We start from the raw sequence: 24,800 nt of genomic DNA, 5'->3' as shown, positions 1-24,800 counted from the left end.
AAACTGTCAGTGAAAAAAATACTTTTGTTTTTTTTGTGTGATATTTTTTTTCTTGTTTTTTTTGGTGTTGGAGTGGAGGGTGTGAATGTACGCTAGGGAACATGGAGGATCCCAAAGCAAATGCTTGCCCAGGGTCCGATCAATATTTAAGACAACCTTGTATTCACTGAAAATATATCCTGTTCTGTCAGTGTCTCCCCTACTTACTTAAACACTCCCTAAAAGCCTACTTATTCTGAGAAGCATTCAATCGCTACCATGAAATAATCACCCAAGCAGTCCCTCTTCTTCAGACATTGTTGTGTTGCCAGACCTACAGTTTTGTCAGTTTTGTGTGATGTGAAGTCTCAATGTTCCCATATTTTAATAGTGCTCCAGAATCTGTTTACGCTTTATATATTATGGGGCATAGTGGGAGTGTTATTTCTGCTTAAAAATTTAAAAATTGGGCACTGAGCAGAAACATTTAAATGATTAAATGCATTTGACTTTTCTCTCCATAAAACAAGGTGCCTTATTAGGTAACTAGATGCCTGTCCAGGTGTGTGTGTGTGTGTGTTTTGGTGTCGGTGTGGCAGAGCCTGTCCTGGTGTGTGTGTTTGGGTGTCGGCGTGGCAGCTCTGCTCATGCCTGTAGTTGGTCCTGTAGAGGGTGCAGGGTGCTCTCTCGACTGCTGTTATTGTCAAAAATAAAACGGTTCTTATCATGATAACATTGTGTGACTCTAAGTAATGTTGGTATCTCAGTTTGGATATCAGAAAACCTTCCCATGCTATACCACCCAATTAGGCACCATAAGGACCTTTTTATATAGTGAGATGGACATTAGTAAACCATTAAATGTGTTTTTATGGCATTGATTGTTTCTAAGGAAATTATTATTTTCCTATCGATTCCTAAAATGTTTCTATGCTTTCATTCTACTGTTTCCCAATATATATTTTGTTAGCCAGAATCTATATATCACAATTATAAATCTCTTGGTTCCATTACCTGGGCAATACCTGCGAGCCTCATACTCTAATAACACTTTTTACGCTAGGAGTGTCATGAGTGTAAAGTTTCCTTAAGATGCCGACAATGAACATAATACAAGTTTATCTGTCTGGGTTACTTTTATTATTTCACATATCGATACAATGTATGTACTATATATGTCTTAGAAATTATTTTGTATTGCGCATATGACATTGCAAACATAGATAAAAGAAATAACATATAGTTAATACTGAGCAAATAATGAGCACCATTATTATGTTTGGGTGTAGATGAGCCGTGTAAGTGGCAAAGGTTAAATGGACATTTTCCTCAGACAGGGAGATGTTAATTCAAGAAGCAGACGGGATATAAGATGTTTGTGGCTTCAGTCCAACTGCATTGTGACCATTTCACAGAGACTTTCCATCTCGGGCATATTCTGCACAGGTTCTTCCCAAATTAACTCCTTTCAGCAGAAGGTCTGTCACTTTGTCCAGTCCCACACAGGTGGTCAGAGGGGCCAGGAACCCATACAGACCCCCAAAGAAAATGCTTAAGGGCCAAGCCAAGAAAATCAACACCAAAACCCAAAAGATGCACCACAGAATGTGTGCGCAACCCGCCATCCTGGTCCTACAGAGAGAAAATACAGAAACAATTAGAAGATAGCATTCTGATTAATATGAAGTGGAAGCTATAAGCCAATCAGCACATGTACTATTAGTAGAAATTTGGGACATGTACCTCACTACACATGGTTGTTGTTGGGAATCCAAAGTAAATCAAAATGGAAGCTTGGGAAGGTAGCTTTTTTGGGGCCTTTTCTTAGTGTTTTGTTTCTGTACAGTGATCTTAGATCATATACTGGATATCCAGGCTGTAGATGATCATGGTTGGTTCACTTTGTTTTTTCTTGGGGGGAAAATTAATGACTAGGTTGTATACAACTGCCTTAGTCCAAAAGGCTTCAAATGAAACAGTTTTGATGTGAAATAGAAACAGGCTCGGACCGGTCATCTGGCACACCGAGTGTGACCGTAAGAACATGCTAGAGAGAAGTCCTTTGAGAAAACCCTTGATAACCTGTCAAAAGGGGATTGACACACAAGCCTTAAAATGTAACAGGAAATGTTGTCACATTGTTGTGTGTGTATGTTAAATTCTTTGCCGTTTTTGCATTCTGACCAACATGTCCAATGTCCCACACCAGGATATTAATGAATGTGTGATGTCATACATCTCTACCCACATCCTCTCCCTTTACAGCATGTGCAGAGCCCAGTAATAAACTGCTGGTTCTCCCAATAAAGGAAACGAGTGCAGTGATAGCTAGCAGCCTAGGACTGTCAGCCCCTCTGCTGCATAACCGAGGGACGATCACCCGATTGGGCGCTCCCCTGTGCACCATTTCTCCATGAACTAGTTGGTGAGATCCCTTGCAATGGCCAATGTACACTATGGAGCACTATGCCTAGCCGTCACAGCCTCTATAATGAGCTTACTCTGCACATGCAATGTGCTTGGGGACAGGACATCATAACCCAACGCTCCAGGGCAGCACCTAGCCAATATACATCTCTGCTTATAGGCATTTGCTCGGTGTACCAGATGGCCAGTCCAGGCCTGTTCTAAATTTAACTGTTAGTTGTGCGAAACTAATATGGGTTTTGCATTCACCGTGTATAATTCATGAAATTAGATCTATTGCTACACCTCATGTACCCATGTTAAGTGAATGAACCCTCTTGTCACAGTCTTTCTTTCTTCCGTTTGTGTCTTTTTACTTTAGACAGCCACACTATTTATCCTTCGAAATTAGGAACTCTGTGTTTTCGTTTAGTTTCCCAGTTGTCTATGTTTAAAAAAAAAAAAAAAAAAAAAAATCCAAAAGGGCAGCTGTTTTGTCACCAAACAGCCGTTATTGAAACTTCCTCTTTAACACGTTACAGTTTTATCTTTCTCTACGCAGCCATTGAAAGTGGTAATTACCTTTGTAAATAGTTATGAGTTTCTATCACGCTCTCCTGTGGTTTGTGTGGTAGGGTTCTCCTTCAGGAAAAGCATAAAAAGAATCTTGTTAATATAGGTAATAGTTAGGAAGAGTTAAGACTATTCTTGTCTGTTAAAATAAATGTAACTTTTTTGCAATATACGGTAATTGCTTATAAGGTTTTACAAAAAAGGAACTTGAGTGACCTCCTTGTCATACTTTTTAGGGCGCTACCATGTATATTGATATATATGACCATGGCAAGGCTTGTGTTAGTCATTTGCTGCTAAAGTGTCCATTTTTTATCCTTATCCTTCTGAGGTAACCCTGTTTGGCAGATTATTATTTTTATTGGTTTATATAGTGCGTGATTTGGGATATTTATCGTATTCCAGAGTGCTATACAAATAGGACATATTTGAGCAGGGCCCTCCTTACCTCTATCCTCTCCAACAAGCTTACGTTCTAGATACAAACCAATCTTAACATGGCTGTATTGGTTACCCTGAAGGCGGGTCAGGGGTATTTTAAGCGCACAACAATTTTTAGGCCTCGTTGAGCTTCCCGTTCTGCAATATCACCTCAATATCTACTGTATAGACCGCCTGAATCTGTCCTGAACCTCAAATGAGACCAAGACCTGATTAAGGCCCAGATCCCTGTCATATTCTATGTTTCTATGGCTATTCTTTGAATAGTTACCCCGGTAACTACCCGAAACACAGTCATTAAAAATGTCACAGAAAAGGTCGAGTTCTGCATTTCATCAGATACTATATTTGCGTACAAGGGCAACCCTAGCCTCGTATAGAAAGTCCCCAGGCGTGTGTATGTGTTTTTACAACACTACTTGGTTATGTATTACACACATTACATGTGAAGATAGTTAGATGTTATACGCGGGTGGGAGCATTTATAACATTCTTTCGGTGTAACTGCTGTATAGTGAAGACGTCCATCTAGTAGGGATTGAAATGATCTCCTAAGAAGTCCTCTATAAATCTCTAGGGAGTGTTTCAAGCAAACAGGGAGTCACTCATTTACTCAGTGATATGTAGTATTTTTCTGGTGTGATAATTAAGGAACAAGGACTTTAAACGTAACTTTTTAAAATGATTGAAGCCAAATAATCAGGAAGCCCAACCGGCTAAACGAGAGAATATCCAATTCTAACCCTTTTACCTAGTATGAACATTGGAGTCCGTGACCTAAGAAGGATCTGAAACGGCATCTTTGTGATCTATGCTTTTTTTATTTATTTATTTATTTTACTGCAGTGTCTGCATCACAATAAATTATGTTCTAGACTTGCTATATACCTGGGAACTCTCCAGGTCTCGCCTGGAGACTATTGGTGAAGAGCTGCTTCTCCGAGTAACTGTATAAATCTACGGGTCTTGGGAGCAGCTTTTAGGAATGCCTCACTCCCCATCCATTTCCCCCTCCTGCCCCCTTTAAATGTACTGCGTTTGGGGCTACACCCAACCAGCAATGTCATCTACCCTGCCAACTGACCTGCATCCTGAAGGTTGAGGATGTTCCCTGGTAAATATGCACCCACTTTTGTTCTTTAATACTCCAAACCTGCATGAAGTTAGGGTTTTCCGTTTGTTGTTAAGACCACCTTCCAACTTTGCACAAACTGATATTTATACCCAACTCATATTGTTTACTAATGTGAAACTTGTAAACAACCAGTAGGATAGAAACATAGTATTTGACGTCAGATTAGACCCATTCAGCCCATCTAGTCTACGCATTTGACGTAGAACGCAGACCTAAATCAGGCCTTGGTCTTGTCTTATGTTCAGGATAGCTATACGCATATCTCAACCACTTCTGATGGAGTCATGTCCAACTCAAATGACTGCTGCCCATTGCTAGCCTCCTCAATATCTGTTTAAGGGAGTAGTATTATTTTATGTGGAAGGGTTTTCCGTCACCTTTACCCGCCATAACTTTTGTTATTGGTATTATCTGTTTAAAAAGACTTTGTCTTTGGGGAGGATTTTCAGTCCAGTAACTCTCAATGCTCTTTGAAATAACACATCAGCATTAGTTAATATAACTTCCAAAGTCTGCATTTTCTAGGAATGATCAGGGTAGTAGAGGAGCTTACAATCATATATGGTACTCCTCTTACTAGCCATCATTCTTCAATGAGTCTTCCCGCAGTGCGAGAGTAAGGGTTTCTCTCTGCTGGAAGAATTATTATAGCCGGTAGCGAGTGTTTAAATATACTTGTTAGAAACCAGAACAGGCTGATCTGAGTGTCAGCGTAAACAATAGTGCGAAGCTACTTATGCCCCGTGCTGTTCTCAGGATGAGTCACGCCGTGGGGGAGTCCTGGAATGTGTATAAAGGAGCTGAGTGGCTTCTGCTAATGAGTGGGTCTAGGTGACCTCAGACGGATAGGAACTTTTGATCTGATGCCTCTAGATCCAATAATCAAAAGCTAGCAGTTGTCACAGGGGCCCGGTGGTGAACGGGTAAGAAGAAATCTAGAAGTCCTCCACCTCTCACCTCTGTATTTTTTTGTTTTTAACAGCGCATATACTTTACTGAGACGGTGGTAGATAAGTGGCACGGCCTCCCAGCAAAAGTGGTAGAGGTAAGGGTGTGTAAGCGTGCACGGGATAGGCAGATGGCTCCTGAATCTAATGTGAGACCAAGGACCAACGAGTCTTTACAGAAGTAAAAATGGGCCGACCTGATGCGCGCTCAAATTCCCTAATATTAACATATTTCTAGAATCCCCCCCCCAGGAAAGAATAACATTTTGATGTTGAGGCTAGGTTGGAAAACAGGATAGTTATAATAGATAGTGAGGAGAGCTTGTGGAAGGCTGCAGGGGGAGAACACAGCGACAGAGGAAAAGTGCAATAAGATGGACACAGATTAGTGCCAGATGTTACTTACTAGGATTTTCTTTTCCTTCTGAGACTTAACTCCGAAAAGGCGCAAAGAACCGAAAAGCCTAAAAAAAAATAAAAAAATAATAGTGATAGTCCCAGTCCCAGTATATGAACTGGTTAAAAGAACTGTTCTCCCTGTAAGTACGGGCTGAGATTCTCATACACTTCTGTCGCTTGTGAATGTTTCTTCTGGGAGATGTGTATTTCCTCCTTTTGGCCGAACACCAAAACAGTGAGTGTGCGTGATCTGATTAGGGCGTAACCCCTTCTACAGGCACTCGGCTCAAGAAAACGCAAACAGATCCTATACGTTTCTGTGGGATGACCTATTTTTTATTTTTTGTAGGAAAAAAAAAATAAAGAAGAAACTTTGTTTCAGTAGAAGCAGCATATTTAAAAGTATGAAAAGTACATTTTTAACGCTGTATCGTTAACAAAAAAAAAAAAAAAGCATGGATTTTTTTTCCTACAAAAATGGCTAATTTTTTCAAACATTTAGTGCTAGCAAATACATAGATCTAAAGTTGAATTATACATCTTCATCTCCAGAACCACCGCCATAGAGCTGAGAAGACTCTCTCATATTTTGGGTACGCAGGCCAGGTGCCACTCACACCTGCTGATCACACTCTACACGGGGCATTTAATTTGCACCGCTCGCCGCCGTGTTGCACTCTAGTTTTACTCATTAATCCTATTGGGTACCTCCTGACCAAAGTAGTGGTTCGCACCTGGAGCATATGACCGTTATTGGGGTGTCTGGATCCGACCCCCATAATCCTGGATGCCCTACAAGGTATAGCCACAAATGACCAGGCAGGAGACCAACATAGATCTTTTCTTTATCTGATAAAGCGGATTTCATCTGTGTCCAAGCCAGTCTTTACTAATTGTTACTTGGTTACTTGTTGGACTCACAAAAAGGTTTATGAAAAGTCAGCCATGATGTTCCACAAAAAAACTTCCATCTACTCTTGCTATTTTATTTCAAATTGTGCAATATATATTTCACACGTACTTTGAGATTGGAGAATCTCAGAATCTGCTAAAGTGGAACAAACTAATCCCAGTCAGATGAGCGCTAGAAGGTCCTCACGACTGACCTTAAATACCCACTCACCTTTAGTAGTGTGATATGAACCCTGTTTTTTTACTCTCACCTCCACAGGATGTGTGGTCCGGAGGTTCCTGTCCATGTGTCCTCGGGTCTTTGATATCTCGTAGTCAGGGTAACTGTTAATTTAACTGTACTGGATTAGAAATTCAGAGTTGCTCCTCAAATCCAAATCTGGATTGTGGTTTGATGGTCCGGTCTGATGTGAGATCTGATTGGCCTGATTGGTACTTACATTCATGTAGATTGTTTTCTATACGTTTTCAAAAATATTGCGCCGTTATCTCTTTCTTAAAACCATTCAAGTTTTTGTTTCTGCTTCTGTATTCGGCACACTCAACATAACATGAGCCTACGCGTCGTAAGAGTCAAACTGATGTATCCCTATCCGTCACTGCAGGTTAACTTCTCCAGACCTTCACACTCCACCTTTTTTTCTCCCAGAATATAGATTTTACATATATAATCTATAGTTTGCTGTTATTTATTTAGAGAGTGCCTGGGTCATTGCTGTGCCTTGAGCATACCTCGTAACTACCCCGCAGTCTTCCTTCTTTTGGGGGCAGTGGCTTATAGAGGGGCATCTATAAGGTTGAGACTAGCCCTGGATACCTTTTAAATCTCTATGGGGCTGGGACGCGACCCAGAGACAGAACATGGTGACCTGTAGAACCTGGTGCGGAGAACCTGTTGCTTCATCTAAAGTCTCCGAGCAAAACCCAGTGTGTTTCCAGATATGACCCTCAGGGACTTGGACCATACTTTAATAACAATTTGGCACTATTGAGATTCCATAAGCGACATAGGTTGTGCCAATTGGGCGCTGTCATCCATAGTATAAATGGGCCTGTTGGCGAGATAAGAGATTTCACTTGTATCCGGCCCTGGTGGTGGGCACCGCGGAGCTGCCCTACAAAATAACAGTAGCATATCCTTTCTGAAAAAGAGACAGGCAGGTTCTGTAAAATTCCATCATAATAACCTGGTAGTATTTTACCTGAGGGAAGAAACTGACGAATTACTACATCCATACAGAGAAATATTTCATTCGGACTGCATTACCATGTATAATATCCCTGCATCAGCAAAGGTCGGGACACCAATTCTTATTGCCCTCTATTTCTTATTCTTGATCTACAGGTTGATGAACACCCTCAGGCAGCTAATTCTCCACGTGCAGAAAATGGTGCATCTAAAATAGGATTTCGCTGTGGACCTCTAGTGTAGATGGGAACTTAAACTACATCTGTACGTTGGGCTATCCTAGGAACCTATCCAATTTGGGTGAGTACGCTCTTCACCTTCCTAGTCACCATTCCAGTCTAATGGGGTTGTACATGGAGGTACTACAGATGTTCAGGCATTCAGGAATTTGCTAGAAAATGCAGTATAAAATATTTTTTCCCCCAAACACATGATCTTGGGGGTTACCAGTAATATATTATTGTTGGAAGGGTTGAAAGAGTGAGGTTTATTGACTCAAGCAGGAGATTTATGCTTTGAAGTCCATGAATTTCCTAAGCATTATTATTATTTTAACCAACAAAGCCGAGATTTCTGGCAAACCTAACATTACCACATCTGTGAAATATGATGGTACTATACATCATTAAATACCTCCATGTAGACCAGTCCTGATTTGGTACTAAAACCACTACCACTGTCCTGTTTGTGAGAACAGTAGGGATCATGTGCCAGTTGGGGAGAATCTGTGCTCAATCATAGCTCCTCCATGCCCGCTTTCTGCTGCAGGGTGGCCGGACAGGTGGTATTCGTTACCTCGGTTTTCTTTTTTTTGTTGTTTAAACATATTTCAGTCTATAATTTCTATATAAAAAATTTTTTTTTGTACATACATGTTTTCTAGCAGCATCCATACATGATCTGACAAACGCCGTCAGACATCCCGGGGCTGCTTTCTCTATAGTACACTGAGGGCATGTTAACAAATCATAAGATCGCCAAGAGACTGATCACAAGGCTGGTCTGTTGTGCTCTATCTGTGGTTCAGCAGAATGAAGAGATTGTAAATTCTAGCTGATCACAAGAAAACAGGAAAGGTCATTAAGCTTGAAATTGCATTACGATAGCACGGCATTAAAATCATTGTTTTAATTAGCTTATGGGAAACATGCAGTCACTGGCTGTGCTGCTTTTGATTAAATGGAGACGTTTTGTTGAATGTGTGGATATCTATCTATCTATCTATCTATCTATCTATATATATATATATATATATATATAGGGCCAGTTTTAGGTGATTTGAATTGCAGACTGCTCCATCTTTGCTGTAAGTGCTGGGCTTTTGGGAACATCAGAGAATCTATAGTTCGTTCAAGATGCTGCCCAGAAACGAGGAAGGCATTGCCCATGCTTTCTCTCCTTGCTGTTATACGTTTAAATGGTAAACATGTTTAAGTCCATTTGATGTGCAGGCTGTATTCTCACCTATTAGTATTATATATATATTATATATTATATTATATAATGTTTTGCCCATGGAGGTGCTTCTTTAGCGTATGTAAATGTCTCTGATAATTACATGGGTGAATATATATATATATATATATATATATATATATATATATGTTACGGATAACACCATATGTTGACTAACAATTTGTAGCTCACACGTACTTATCTGCGGGTGACAGATCCGATTGAAAGATATCCCCATCCCAGCTGGATAGCTTGTATGAAGCAATCCCAACCCTGGGGTCCTGGTGGCAGCTTTTATTGTAGAGGTGTTTACTGAACAGCTTTATGGCCAGAATATCCAGTGGGTCTCTGCTGCGATGGTACAAGTTCTATAATGTTGAGCAAGGTGATTATCATTACTCTATATAGTGTTTTAGCATGGATAATACAACAGTATGTCATTTTTTGACTTGGAGGGACAGTAACAAGTGGTAGGGGAGCTGCTGCCACCCTATAGTCAGTCTATATCCCTGTCAAACAAAGGGTGCATCTTCTTAACATGGGTCATTCTCCCACATCCACACTTGACTAAGTGAGGGGGCTTGTTCGCCCCTGGAATACAATGTCAACATGGCCTAACTTACTTGGCGCGGCAACTAGTCATTGACCAAGTGACCCGAGATAAAGGGTGGAGGAAGCAATAGAACACTGCTCATAAGATTAAGAACATGAATGACACCCTTGTAGATAAAGATGTTTTCGTCCTCATTTTCTATATAACCTATACTGAAAATGGGGAAAAAAAACTATTTTGGGGATAGACTGGAATTCAAGAAAGCTTCTACTCTAAATATGTTTATCTGGTGTGAATTTCTTGGTATTTACCCTGAAATTCTCATCTTAGAAGTGCTTGAGAACTTGTGGATACATCCTTAGCCTAACGTTGTGTATTAACGCAGGACCGGAATGGTATTAAATGAATTTACAAAGTGTAGTAAGCAAAAAGCAGATGTGTTTAATTTTTTTTTTTTTTTACAAAATAAACTTTATTGCAAAGCTTTGCTTATCATTATACAAAAACCCCAGAAAACCTTTGTGAATCAACATTTCCCCTGCGGGAGAAGGCAAACATGTCATAGTAGTAAAACATATACTCCCTGATTCATCTTCTTGTAATTTCACAGCTAAACATATTCCACCCAAAGAAAGTGGACAGAGCGTCTGCCTCCTTAATTACAATAGCCTACAAGACTTCTTTCAGTACATGGACTGGAAACGATCCAGGAATACAATCCTACGCCAGTGCATCACAATTCTGCATTGTCCTCCTGCGTTTGGATGTGAATTCCGGATTTTAGATCGACCTTCTAATTTCCATTACTATAAATGGGGACAGACTGCTGTAGAAAACACAGTACAAAGGATTTTATGGATTTGAACGCTGGAATGGTGGAGCTTTTCATAAGCGATTGCCAAAACCAAATGGTTTCCACCCTGAACTGCGTTCTGGTAATGCATTTTCAACTGAAGCCACATACTAAACCGGTTTATATTATGGGGAGAATGTTATCTGTCAACCGCTAGGCCTCGTCCTCGCTGTATTCACTGTCACTGTCCCTCCCAGGATGCTGGGGCATTGCGTGGTGTTCTGCGTCCTCTTCATTTTGCCCTTCTGCTGGCTCCACTACGCCTTGAGGTGCCACCTCTTCGTTCCTGGCTCCTTCCTCACATGCTGCGGCTGGTTGAGCGTCACTTTTCTCTGGCTCGGTCTCTGCTTTTCCTTCCTGCTCCCTGGAGGATTCTGCCATGTCTTCTGTGGCATCGGACGCTTCCGTCTCTTTCTCCTCACTCTGAGTTGAAAGTATCTCTGTACCACCATCGGTACTGTTTTTGGAGACTTCTACCTCGGAGGACTGGTCCTGTTCTGGACATGTCAGAGGCTCGGCTGTTTTAGTCTCTGAGGGTAAACTTTCTACTTCCATCTCTTCATCCTGAGAGGGGTGATGGTCCTCGTGCTTTGTGGATGCAGGAGGTGCCATTAGACCCTGTTATGAAGAAACACAAAATCATGCAGATTTTAAGGGACATCATTATTTCTGATGAGCAATGCGCTTGATGTATTTCCATTCTGCCTTCTTTTATATCACCATTACTATGCAGATGCTTAATAAGTGTATAAAGGCAAGTTTTAAAATCCAAATGATAGCTGGAGTTGCTATTACTCAATATCCAATTGTGATGAGAAGAGACCTATGTATTTCTATCTGCTAACCGGGTAAAATGATACATTACTGGTAATAAAACCAATTCATTATCTTTTAAGTGGTTAAATTGTCTCAGCCGAAGATCGATTAATGTTAATAAAGACCAGGAAGACAGACATTTTCCGTTTTCCGCTGCACACAACGATTGGGATTTGTGCTTCTGCAGCACATTTACACGGCCGTGTAACCGCTTCCAAGGCTCTGCGGAAAGATTTAGTGCTGAAAGTGTGGAATTCGGCCACAAACAGGAGGGAGGACTCCTGCGTCTGTCTGTCTGTGGGTCTGTCCCCTTCCCTCGCTCACACATAATATTAGGTTAAAAGAAACCACCTCACCTCATAAGGCCTGCCTCAATCACATGCCAAGATTTATATGCCAATGGAACCATTTGACACTGGCCCAAAGGCCTGACAGTCTCTGTGTTCCATACCCAAGATCTCTGATAGGGAAACGCACGCATGCACTGAAAGCGGGGCAGAGTTACTGGCTGACAGGATAATATAGATATGATTTGGCCATAAATTAAACAAAGATTCGGGCTTGACGGCAGCTTCTGTTAAGTGCGGCTTGACACAGAACAGCAGGGATGGTAAAAGCAAATCCATTAAGGGAATTACAAATGAACGTGACAGAATTAGATTATTATGATGGTTTTACAGCTGCCTGAAAAATGACCAGAATAGGACACTTACGACAGGGGCGTTGTAGGTAAATGGAAACCCACAGCCAGACCGCATGAAACAGAAGCCGAAAACAGTGCCACTCCGGCCGTGGATAGATCGGTCACATCAAGCTCAGGAGAAGTCTGGGAATTCACGGAAGACCTCTCGGTAATACTTTGCCCGAATAAAGGCTGATCACATAGGTAAACAGGCAAACGGAGCTTCACTGGCACCTTAAGTTGTCCATTATGGGGGTGCCATATGCAATGTCTCCTTACCTGGCGATACTGGTAGTGATGACTGCTCTGGATCATATGCATGTACATGTTGTACACATAGGTCGCCATCTCTGGCATGTCCTTAATGACCTGGGCAGGGTAAGATAACTCCCCATTCTGGAAAACAGTAAAACAGCGACAGTTAAGAGGAGGACAGATGAAAGCGTTAATTAAAGCATAAGTGCTGCGGTTGTTCCTTACCATTCGCGTAGCTGGGTACGTCTCCCCTGGCAAGATATGCAGTTGCAGGGGGCGAGCCGTGAGCTGGCGGAACGCCGGAGTCAACTCAAAGCAGTTCTGAAACAGGGAGACCCGGGCAAAAATGTACAGACCGAGGCGAGCTCTGGACATGGCGACCACCAAACGCCTGACATCCCTGCGGAGCAAAGTATAATGAAGTCAACGGCTTACCATGTGCTGCAAGCAACGCTCCGTATCAACGACAGGGACCCGGAGATCCGTGTCTCCCGTATTAAAGCCGGTTAATAAAACCAATTATACCTGCGCCTCCAACTTAAAACCCAAAGCGATATTTAAAACAAACATTATATATAATTTATTTTCACACTCCTGGTCGTGTTCATCAGTTTTAATGATAAAATACCTACTGCCCATTGGGACCTTTGGTTTCAGATTGTTACACATTGGAATCAGTTGCGCTGGGCTTTTTACTAAAGATGCGTCCACTGACGGAGCGGCCTTGAGAAATGGCGGGGCCATGGCCAGGATAACCTCTTGTATATTTCATATTGCCTTTTTGGCATTGAATTATTTTTCCACCATCATCAGTCAATGGAAACAGAATGAAAGATTTCATTCCAAACCCTCCCCGCGATAAGCTTATCGCGGGGACACGAGCCAAGACGCTTGTGTTGACACGTACAATAAATAGTTGGTTGTCTAGTTAAACCGCAAGTTTTTTGGCCTTCAATGAGCCAGATGACACTATAAGCTCTGCCGTGTAACGTATCACTCTACGGGAAAGATCTGTCTGTGTGTCACGCTCAAAATGTAAAAGAACAGACTCATCTAAGCAATTATTTAAACCAACATATGTGGCATCGCTGTTCTATCTCTTCTATGGTTGCTTATTTGACACATTTAAATGTTTCTGACCATCCAACTCATTTTAATATTAGACAGCAAACACAAAATGTAGCTTTCACATGATCATTTCATTTATTGAAGGTAAAGAGTTAACCCAAACCTGTATCACCCATGTAACTGGCCCCCTAAATGTTATAACTGGTTTTACCACCCTTGGCGGCAACAACCGCAGTCAAACGCTTGTGATAATCGGCAGAGGCTTTTACATCACCGCGGAGGAATTTTGGCCGCTCTTCTAGGAGGAATACTTCTAACTCGGCCACACCGGAGGGTTTTTCGAGCAAGAACCGGCTTTTTAAGGTCATGTTAGAACATATCGATCGGATTCAAGTCAGGACTTTGACTCGGCCGCTCCAAAACCTTTATTTTGTTTACTCAGTTAGCCTTTGTCTGATATAAAAATTAGTTGGATCATCTGAAACATTTAAGTGTGACAAATATGCAAAAATAGAAGAAATCAGGTGGGGGGGTTATTTTTTTTAACAGTATAGTAAGATGTCTGTATAGAATGAATGTGTCTGGTTCGAGAAGCTTTCACTGCAGTCCCATTAAGTCATACATTAGTATACTTGTCCCTGTAGAGACGAGGTAGAGAAGATGCCTTGTGGACTCCACCGTTTTAATCTTCAGGGATTTCTAGGGCTGCCAACAATGCTGTTAGGAAGGTTTTGTGTATGCAAACGTACAAATCCCTCTTTATCTCAGTAATAGTCAATGTTAAGTGGATCCGAGAAACTTTCCAAACATTACAGTACGTTGAAAACATTACCAAGACAGCCATGCAAACAGCCGCAGTGCAATCCAAGGGAGCAGGGCCTAAATGCGGGAGAAATCAGTACTAAGACCTTCTTCTCCACTTGCTGTCACACCATATAGACGGGACCGCAGTTGAAGGGTGAGGAGGACGAGCATTTAAGAGGCTACATACTCTCTGGCAAAAAAGGAAAGCAAAACCACCACCCACGACACAATGGTCTTGTTTTTATCATGAAGCACAAGGGTCTTAAGTTTCCTCCATCTGATGGATGTGCGTGTCTTAGACGGTAAAGATTCAGGATGAGCGCTATATGCAAGGACAATTTTATCTCCAAGACCCAAGGTTCCACCATTACTAATAAGGTCCAAATGTATTTACATTTTTTTTTTCAATTACATCAATGCTGCAGTCTGCACATTCTGATTCTAAAAAACAACCACTCTAAAACAGAATTCATTCAGGTCACATACCTGAGGTGGCCGACTGCCTTGGTCCTGACCAGCGAGAGGATGATGTAATCGTTCTGCTGTCCTTGGAATCTGTCTACAGTCGTTATCTACAGGGACAGCACACAGAAATGTCACTCCTGCAAACCCCTACATTACGTGTTCCAACCCAATAGTCTGCGCATGCCTGCCCCACGTACCTTATTGGGCTGTCCAATGACGGGGTTGTTGCCACATCGCTGCTTGATGATGTCACGGATTAAGTGTTTCTGTCCATTGTATGTGGTGAGGATGCTGATCCTGTTAGCTGGATAGCCAATCAAACGCATGTACATAAACAACGCCACCGCATATTCCGCTTCGGCCAGATTCTGCAGAGAGCGTGTACATAACGCAGAGAACATTTAAAGACCATGTTTAAGCAAATCAAACATTGTTCGGGCTTTCCTTTTTAATATCTAAGTTTACTACGGGGTCAGAATAAATGGGTTTGCCCACTGGCAGTATACAGGTGGCCCATGCATAGCAGCCATGTTTTCTAAGGGCATTTACAGCATGAACTGGCTTTTTAAGGTCGTGTCCCAGCATCTCAAATGTATTCAAGTCAGGAGTCGCCTTGGCCACTCCAAAACCTCCATCTTAGCCTTTTGTCGTGTTTACTGCTTTAGATTAATTCTAGCAGTGTCCCTCTTATGCTTAATGGCACAATAACCTGCTTAGAAGATACGTGCCATTTCCACTGTTGCCACTATTGCAACTATTGAAACAAGCAGTGCTTTTAAAAGTGGATAATAGACAGGGATGTCATATAATGTAGTCAGTGTCCAATTAGTAAAATAACTGTACCTGGTAGAAGTATGGGTTAGGCTCAGACTCTCCAACTCCATTGAAGTCTTCCACGTTTATAAGCTGGAAGTCGTACTGGAGGCCGGCATTGGCTGCTCTGAACTCTGGAAGCAGCTGTACGTGTGGTAGGTTTCCTAAACTCTTGTAGCGCCAGTTGTAGAGATTGCACAAACTACCAGAAGAGAGATTACAATAATTCATAACAATCAGAGCTTTTCCATTGGGCATACTCTGTGACGCTACATCAGTTCCAACTTTGATAACCCTACCTGGCTCTGGCTCTCCCTTGGGCATCGAGATCCACAGTTGGCACCCCCAGCCTAACGAACCTCGTGAAGAGCGACTGCTCCATGTTGGAGTATTTTTGGAAAGCCATGTTCTTGATGACGGGGGGCAGCTGGTGATGATCCCCAATCATGATCCAACGTTTTAACCTACTGAAACCATCCTCGGGGTTCTGGGAAAAAAACAAAAAAACATTTCAGGGCAGAAGTAACAAACATTGGTCTATAGTCCATGGCTGCCAATGAAATGCCTTATTTTTATGCCGTCACTGGCCAAGGGGTTAATCTTTGGAAACCACGCACAGCTGATTTCTTGCAGACATGGACCTGTAAGAAGTAACTGATTTAGGCTGAACTTTTGTGGCACTAGGTCAAGACTCTAAATTGTACCTGCAGGAGGAGGGGGATGAATGTCTCAATTTCCAGGATCTGAGCAGCTTCCTCCATCAGAATGTTATCGTACTGCAGAAAAAGAAAACAGAATCCAAGAGTCAGCAAGAATGGGGCCTCAAGGTGACCGTCTGGAGTCGGACACAGAATCTGGGCCACGAACGACGTTTAACAAACAAGTCTCATGTCTTACGACAGCTGACAGAAATATGAAATCCCAACTGCGCCAATAAGCCACCCGTGCCTCACCGAGTATGGCCAACAATAGCGACCACCTTAACCCTTTGTGGGATTCATCTGTATCCAGGGCTACTATCTATTGAAACAGCGCTCCACAGGCGTGAATATACCTTGAATCCCAGCTCCACAAGGTCGTGGCGTTTCAGAGCGGCGTGAGTGCAGGTCATTGCGATGATCTTTGCTTCTTTCACGAGTAGGTACTTGGAGCGATCCAGTCCGCTGCGCAACAGCTCAAAAGCTCGGAACTCCTTGAGAAGCAAAACACGCGTTAATAAACATTGGAAACTCACGTCTGATGCGGCACAATAATCAGTATGGGGGGAAAAAAAAGATCATATGTAATGTGGCAAAGTAAAATGCCCCACGGACTAAAGGGGACGCCCCAGCCATCATATGTGCTTTAATGCATAATATAACTCAGTAATCCTTTTAAATGTGCACGGGTTCACATTGCAAACGAAGGTGGGATTCTGTAGAATAAATCATATGCATTTGCCCCTTTAACTACACGCACTTACAACCAGTCAAGCACTAGCACTGGCTAAGGGACATTTCCGGAAATAGGGGAGCCGAACGAGACCCCCATGCGCATTTGCGGAAAGCGTTCCTTGCAGCTGTTTTAGATTTAGCCTGCAACTGCACCTTCGTGTGTAATTCCACACATTTCATATCGCCCAAAAATATTTCATTGACGCTACTACATGGAGCAAGAAAATGTAGGGCTTTCTGGTAACAAAAATACATGAACTATGATCTGCTGTGGACAGAGTTTTGTAAAAATGGGTGTTTCGCTTTATGGTGGAGAATTATTTTGTCAAAGCTACGGATCCATTCAACTAATCATTTTAATGGGTGGCTCATGTCAAAGTGTCCACCACCGTGGACTCACCTCTAGTTGGGTGAAGATCTTCTTGATGTGCCGGAAGCACCCTTCAGCAATGTCCATGTCTTCCTCGTATGAGCGCCCCTTGAAGATAGGCTGGGGTGCATTCGAGAAGTATTGGTGGAAGGGGAAGAAACTGGAAATATCATTCACATCTAGTGCCTGCGTTGACTTTGCTTTCACCTTGCTGAGGTAGGCCTCCCACCGGGACATAATCTGCAGGCACAAACGAGAGAAGGGTAGAATCAATCACTTTGAGCCCTAATTACAGTGCTGTATATGATAATGTAGTCAAGCATTAAAGAAAACGTTGTGCCAATAAACATTGGAGGCCGCCATTGTTGTCAAGTCATGTGATAGTTTGGGTGATTTCTCCGAGCTGATTATTTACGGATATGCGAATGGAGTCCTACCTAATTCTTTCCAGCATAGACTTTCATTAGTCAGAGCGGCTGGCTCAGAGGCATTCTATTGTTTACCTAGGGTGTTCGTGTAATAGATTTGGGTAAAATGACCGAGAACACACGGACAAATACAAAGCTGTCTGAAAATATATTATTTATTATATATATATATATATATATATATATATATATATATATATATATATATATATATATATATATATATATATATATATATATATATATATATGACTCTGAAAACTCTTTTTAACACGCTGCTTCTAATAAAACATCTTGTTGGTTCCCTAAAATAAAGATAAATAAAAAAGAAGTCCCAAGACAGTCATGTGATCTTTTGGCGATAAGGAGTCAGTGTGTTTGTCTAGTTGAGCGGGTTAAGCTACAAGACACACAATAAACTTGCAGCTGTAATTACATTATGTGAAAAAACAGAAATATATATTTTGACACATATTAATGTGTTCCTAAAAACCATTACATGGTGTAAATACGAACCAATTACCTGGTACAAGAAGAAGTGGCCAGCTGTCTCACATGTATAAGATACATCCCCAGGGACTCCTAGGCTCTCCTGTAGGCGAGCTACCTCCTTCAAAAGCACCAATCTCCTTGCCAACACATAATTCACTCGCCCATACCTGTAATGAGACACAATGCGTTATCACTTAGATCAGCATGGAGTATGTATATTGACAGGAGGGGCAAAGAGGTATTTCATTAGCAGTCCAGTACAAAAACAAGAAGGTACATCCAAAAGAAAAGATGACCCTACCAATGAAGAGGACACGTGTATGCTCGATCACTTGAGAAATCAGAGCTAAATGGGATGTGGAACACGCATCATCAAAACAAGCCAACGGCCTGACCTTGAAGGACTAACGTTGGATTGTCGGCATTCTCATTAGAGGACTGTCTGAGTAACGCTCACCTGCTGAAATCTTTCTCCGTCTCCAGTTCCTCCTCTCCGTGGCCCAAACGTAAAAGGTGCCTCTCATCAATATCAAGGGCCATAATCTTCTCAAATAGCTGGTTCAGAGCCTGTGGATTAATGGGTGCGGGTTGGTAAGAGCATTTGGAATATATGAGATTCTGTTACAAAGGAGCTATTGTGTGACTAAAAGATGCCCCACAAAATAGATCCTCCCAGGTAACACAAACAGATGGTGTGTCTGAACCGACAAACACGTAGTTCTAATAATGGCAGTCCAGTTGGGTGCCCTTAAGGAACAAGCTCATGGTAAGGGAGAGATCCACCTAGATGGAGATGGCAGAGTAAAACTAAGAATTTCTCCATAAACGTCACCCCCCCCCTTCTTCTGTATGCCAGTTACTATTTTCTAGTTTGCACAACTGCTTCCAGAATGTGTAATTATGTTCTAAATCTGGGATGTGTTATTATATTTGGATACGGAGAAATCTCGGTGATGTCTCTGCAGAGATATTAAATAACATGAAACAAGACAAGTGATTTCCTTTTTATCACAGTATCCATTACCACGATTTGATCGTTTATACGGGCTTCTTTGGCAAACATTAATAAATGGTATTTTTATCGTGCGAGAGGCTGGCTCCCCTGCTGCTTCCAGATCTAAAATAAGAATTACCAGAGCATCTTGTAAGGAGTGCAAGCAGTGGGGACGATGGGGGGGTTTCACGTCCAAATGACGGGGTCAGATATCACCCCAAGGGGTATAGAAGACAGGAGTGTTAAATTACAGGTCATGTGTGGAAACGATCACACGCTAAAAGCTGGATGTGACAGAACATGCCACCAGGAGTGCCTAAGAAACTGAGGTTGGCAACACATCAAAGGCAGAGGGTCATCATTGACAAAAAAGTCACATATAACAAACTTTTTAGAGTTTAACAATCAATTGCTAAGAACATTCTCAACAAATCCAGGCGTGTCTAATGTTCAGAACGAGTGCCATTCATAATACGATATCGCTGAATAATTCGAGGTGTTGCTTGCTGGCTCACAGGCCTACCTGGTTGGAATGGGTAACTATGAGTGTCCGCTGTTCTGGGAAGTTGTGGTATAGATTGGAAATGATCTGAACAGCCACATCAGTTTTCCCTGTCCCGGGGGGTCCGACCACCTAAGGAAAATAGTTTAACATTTACTTGTAAGCAAAACAAAAAAAATTCTCCTACACAGAAATTTGGGAGGACTTTCAAAAGGAGGAAGCGCTATCTGAAAAGAAGGGTGCCATGAAAGGAGATAAAGCAGATAAAGACTTGGAGGCACTTTCAAACACATCATACAGAGGCCCGGTATTAAGTATTATCAATGGCCAACCCAGGTGACTTCCCCCATCGAGAAAGACATACTTCACGATATATAGTCATATTGATGCCGGTGGCATTAGGGAGAAAGGTTCATGAGAGAACGAGGTCATTTCTAGATACTAAAAGCTCCTCTGACAGCGTTCTACAGCCAAACACACATGATGTGATGGAAGAAACGGGATGCGATGCTTGATGCAGCAGCTCTTGAGGATCCATTAACCAGGAGGCATCAGAGGGACATGAGAGTAATGGGGCCACTGCCATGACCTCTTTCGGCCCCTGGTGCGAGTGTCCCTGTTTTCTCAGGTATTAAAGGTGAACTGTCGCTTTCACAGCTTTTGACATCAAAGACAAATGTCTACGAAACCTAAAGTTGTTTTGGAGATTTGAGGTGATGTTGCGCCTACTCTTCTTCTAAGAAGCAATTCAAATATTTATTTATTTTTTTTTGCGGGGATCACTTAGCGACGGCTTTTGCTTCACCTTACTGATATGTTGCCATAAAACAGAAAAGGCTTCCTAATAGGGAACACCACCTTCCTTGGCTGCAGGATTAGAAAGGTCGTTCCTGGTTTTGGAGGCAGAAATACTTTCTAGAAAGAATCCAGTAATAGTAATATTTTTGCCCTTATTTCTATTTCTTGCAGGAATGCTTAATTTTCATGTCACACGAAAGCAGCCACTGACGGTTGCCCTAAAATCTTCTTAAAAGTTTGTGTTCTTTTTGTGTTTTAACCTTCGGGGGGGGGGTTCACTTAACACTTCATCTGATGGGTTACATACAGATATAGGATAATAAATCACTATCCCTCGTAACTTAACATCGAGAAGCTTTGGCCATTTCCCTCGGTAAGCAGAAAACGGTTTGACTGCAAACGAAACGTCCGGATTAAATTACAAGACCTAAAAAACGCGTCACTGTTTGACATCAATACCGTCTATTGCAGGATACGGGAGAATTTGTCTTGAATTAATTAAAATCCATCTCGCGTTATTGAACACAGACATTCGCTTGCAAAGTAATTGAAATGACGCATTCCACAAACCAGATGCCAAAAAGGGAACAGTGCTGGCCATTTCTTTTACTAATGCATTAAATGGACGCCCAAAGCAGAAACGTTTCTATGCTCCCCGGGGGGGGGGGGGGCATGCCTCTCTGACTTGTAACCACAGTACAGTATATCCTTTCACAAAATGTATTATGAACGAAAAGAAATCAATATAGGACGCATGAATTCACTTCATTTACGCCGTGGTCTTGCACAAGATTGCAAATGTTTTACGGTATGTGTGAATCAGATTTATTTCGCTCTATTAGCAAGTTCCATATAACGAGTACAGGATTTTTGGCTTACCATTGTAAGACCGGGCTGCATGCCGGCGTGGATCGCTTCCGTCTGGGTGGCGGTAAACTGAATGGTATTGCTGGTAAACAAAAAGAAACATGAGAGCGAATTGTAACGCCGCAGCCTAAACCGATCCCGCAAAAAACGTACGTTCAAATCGAGTCACAATTTTCACCGTTTACGTTGGAAGCAACAAGTGCTTCCACATTAAAAGTTCTTTTGAAACTACAAAGACAAAAACACTATTTCAAAAAAAAAAATAAAAATAATTAAAAAAGCTACAGGTTTTGTTATCTGATGAATGTTACTAGTAATTTTGACAGTGATTACAGTTAGAGGATTTTTAAAAAAGTTGTGTCCTTGTCTGATCACTGTATCAAAGTAATTAGCAAAATACAACATTTTGTCTATACCGTTTTGGCTGGTTGTATGGGTACGGCCCACGATTTGGGATGATGTGAGGTTCTACGATCAATGTTGGGGGCTCCTCCTGCGTGTTCTCCTCCTCATCTGAGCTTTTCCGTTTCTTCCCTTTTCCTTCACAGATTGGAAATGTAATCCTGAGGAAAGGCAGAACATTTAAAATCGTTCTCCATGACTGTACAATACGCAAGCTTGTTACCAGCCAAGCTTTACGGAGCATTCATTACCTAAAAGGAGCCTTGTGCAGAGCTGGGTCCTCCACCGTTACCTTGACCCGATAGCCAGGGAAGCAAGCCTTGAGGTGGTCCAGGCTTAAAAACGTATCGTTGAAGTCAAGAGTTGCAATCTGGTTGGGCATCTTTGAGTAATGGGCGCTGCCTGGGTCTCCATATCCCAATATGATATCGTGGAGCCAGTCTGGCACCACGCAGTCCGTGTTCATGAGCTTCCGGATGGTTTCCAGCACGGCCTATCAAGAAAAGATGAACATCTTGGTAAGTAGCTCAGATAACGTTGGCCACCCCTCTTCATTACTTCATACAAAGCATATGATGTTTGACTTAGTATGGACACAGCTTATCATATTTATGTTTCTGACCCATCAATAGTATGAAAAAGTATACACAGCTTTCACCCTCTTCCATAATAAATTGTCCACACCAAATGTATCAGAAGAAAATGGGTAAAGACCAAACCCTTATGATCACCCTGATTGGAGTAATATTGTGATCAGAACAGGTTATTCTAGATAAGGATGTACTGGGTGATTATTGTAAATACCTAACCATATCTTAATTATTTCAACCCAGTCGCCAACCTAAAACCAACTTGCAAGTACCACAAATGCAGGGTGGGTACCAACACCTCCTACATGAATGAATATTCGGTAATGTTCCAAAAAAAGTTAAGCTTTAAAACGATAACTAAACTTAACGTCATTTCCGCATTTAGCAGAACCGAAATTCTGCCATTAAAACGTAACTTTTAATGTTATTGTTATTAAATAAGCACAATGTAATAAACTGTATCTATATTGTAGCGGTCTCTAAGCCGCAAACAGGCTATCAATGTCTATCACATTTGATTATCATTATATATGTTTTTTTGTTTTTTTTTCCTCCCCACAAGTTTATTATTATTAAAATGAATACGTCAATGAGCTCCTATATACCTTTGGGGTGGTAATATAAATACCACTGGGGTGCATTCCTTCTGCATTAAATTCATCCGATGGGCTAGATTGTATATCTGCTGTATATAGGTATATTAATCACAATGGAAAATTGCTGGGGTTAATGCTCAGGTTCAAAATTAATAATGGGAACGTGATCTCGAGTCTGAATGAAGTAAGACCTTGGAGTAATTTTGGTATGTGGGATTCGAGGGGTTAATCCCCTGCTTTCAGCTACCTGTTGTAAAGCACAATGGTGCTTAAGCCCCCTGCTGGTGGCTCCACTGGGAGTTTAGGAGTTAATGAATTAACGAATGAGGGTGTGGTGCGGCCGTCCAATCAACGCTTGGCACAGGTTATTTAAAGCTGTTTGGAGGCCCCCGCGTCCACAATCCCCTGGTGAATATGCAGTGAGCACTGCGTGGAAACGCCCGTCGGGTTTATTTAATTTATTCTGTTATTAGGCAGCGTTAGAATCTTTCACAGGCAGGCAGATCATTAGATCAGAGAGTCCTTCACTTTCTGTTATTAGGCAGCATTAGAATCTTTCACAGGCAGGCAGATCATTAGATCAGAATCCTTCGCTTTCTGTTATTAGGCAGCATTAGAATCTTTCACAGGCAGGCAGATCATTAGATCAGAATCCTTCACTTTCTGTTATTAGGCAGCGTTAGAATCTTTCACAGGCAGGCAGATCATTAGATCAGAGTCGGCTGCTGGCTAGTCCCTGAATTTGGGGGAGAATGTTTCATTTGGCGAGCCGTGATACAGACCTGCAGTATCTATATAGTATCTATATAGGAGGAGTTTTACGTTTAAACTGCCGCTACAATATAGATACATTGTGATTTTTTAAAATAACATTAAAAGTTCCGTTTTAATGGCAGGTTCCAGGTCTGGTGTGTGTGGGTGTAGTTAAGACTTGGGTTTGATTACCTTGGAGAATCCTGCAAATATTCGGATTAATTTTGAGCCTTTCCTATACTGTTTTTTGTTTTTTGTTTGTTTTTAATGCCACATTTAGCGTCACACAGATCATTTTAAATAAAAAGTTACGAAACGTGATTTTAAACAGGAAAAGGGGTTATCTGAACGATAGCTTCCGAGGGTCTTGATACAATATACATGCTGGGGGCTCTGTCAGAAGAGACAAAGCATAAACCTGAACCAAGACAGAATCCTAACACAGGTCCTAATCTGACGGAAACACAGCGCCTCCAGAAATCAGTCTGTCCTGCCCAAATTTAACCATCTCATCTACTTTTAACACATGAAGATGATCGCTAAAATCATACCCACCACAGCAAGGGCATAGTGTTACTGATAGTCCTATCGCAGATTACCTTGAAGTTGTTTTCTTTGGGTTTCCGTCTCATTATGAGATTAAATGTTTCATAGACGTCCTCCGCCCCGCTTTGGATAGTATTAGTCATGTCCTGTTGGTACTGATTGGGATCTAGGAATACACGGTACGTCCTCGAGTCCCCTTTCAGCTTGGGTTTAGGCTCTGGACCTACATATATAGAGAAAGTATGTATAGATAAAAAGAATGCTGCTGACAATCAGGACTTGAG

At 41.7% G+C, this 24,800-nt stretch overlaps 1 protein-coding gene and 1 long non-coding RNA gene across 2 annotated transcripts in view; both read right to left on the bottom strand.

Moving 5' to 3' along the window:
- Positions 1 to 1,096: 1,096 nt before the first annotated feature.
- On the bottom strand, positions 1,097 to 5,966 carry LOC128504667 (uncharacterized). The gene is made up of 3 exons (XR_008355477.1): positions 5,888 to 5,966; positions 2,968 to 3,027; positions 1,097 to 1,611 (listed from the first exon to the last, which is right to left on the bottom strand). It is a non-coding gene; the product is annotated as an uncharacterized LOC128504667 (long non-coding RNA).
- A 4,463-nt stretch (positions 5,967 to 10,429) lies between these two features.
- The window catches only part of AQR (aquarius intron-binding spliceosomal factor), a 28,029-nt gene continuing 13,658 nt past the window's right edge, over positions 10,430 to 24,800 (bottom strand). Inside the window, exons 19-34 of the mRNA XM_053475143.1 lie at positions 24,570 to 24,739; positions 22,283 to 22,524; positions 22,046 to 22,192; positions 21,642 to 21,711; positions 19,986 to 20,096; positions 18,926 to 19,035; positions 18,500 to 18,635; positions 17,579 to 17,788; positions 16,800 to 16,937; positions 16,450 to 16,521; positions 16,045 to 16,232; positions 15,776 to 15,947; positions 15,130 to 15,300; positions 14,954 to 15,039; positions 12,620 to 12,995; positions 10,430 to 11,460 (exon numbers count right to left, since the gene is read on the bottom strand). Of these exons, the coding sequence (XP_053331118.1) occupies positions 10,996 to 11,460; positions 12,620 to 12,995; positions 14,954 to 15,039; positions 15,130 to 15,300; positions 15,776 to 15,947; positions 16,045 to 16,232; positions 16,450 to 16,521; positions 16,800 to 16,937; positions 17,579 to 17,788; positions 18,500 to 18,635; positions 18,926 to 19,035; positions 19,986 to 20,096; positions 21,642 to 21,711; positions 22,046 to 22,192; positions 22,283 to 22,524; positions 24,570 to 24,739 (2,864 nt within the window). The 3' untranslated portion in view covers positions 10,430 to 10,995. The remainder of the gene's footprint in view (positions 11,461 to 12,619; positions 12,996 to 14,953; positions 15,040 to 15,129; positions 15,301 to 15,775; positions 15,948 to 16,044; positions 16,233 to 16,449; positions 16,522 to 16,799; positions 16,938 to 17,578; positions 17,789 to 18,499; positions 18,636 to 18,925; positions 19,036 to 19,985; positions 20,097 to 21,641; positions 21,712 to 22,045; positions 22,193 to 22,282; positions 22,525 to 24,569; positions 24,740 to 24,800) is intronic.

The sequence above is a fragment of the Spea bombifrons genome, chromosome 9, assembly GCF_027358695.1.
Source record: "Spea bombifrons isolate aSpeBom1 chromosome 9, aSpeBom1.2.pri, whole genome shotgun sequence".
NCBI classification, from domain to species: Eukaryota; Metazoa; Chordata; class Amphibia; order Anura; family Pelobatidae; genus Spea; species Spea bombifrons.
The sequence above is the reverse complement of the archived record's forward strand: the minus strand, read 5'-3'. Positions and strand labels throughout refer to the sequence as shown.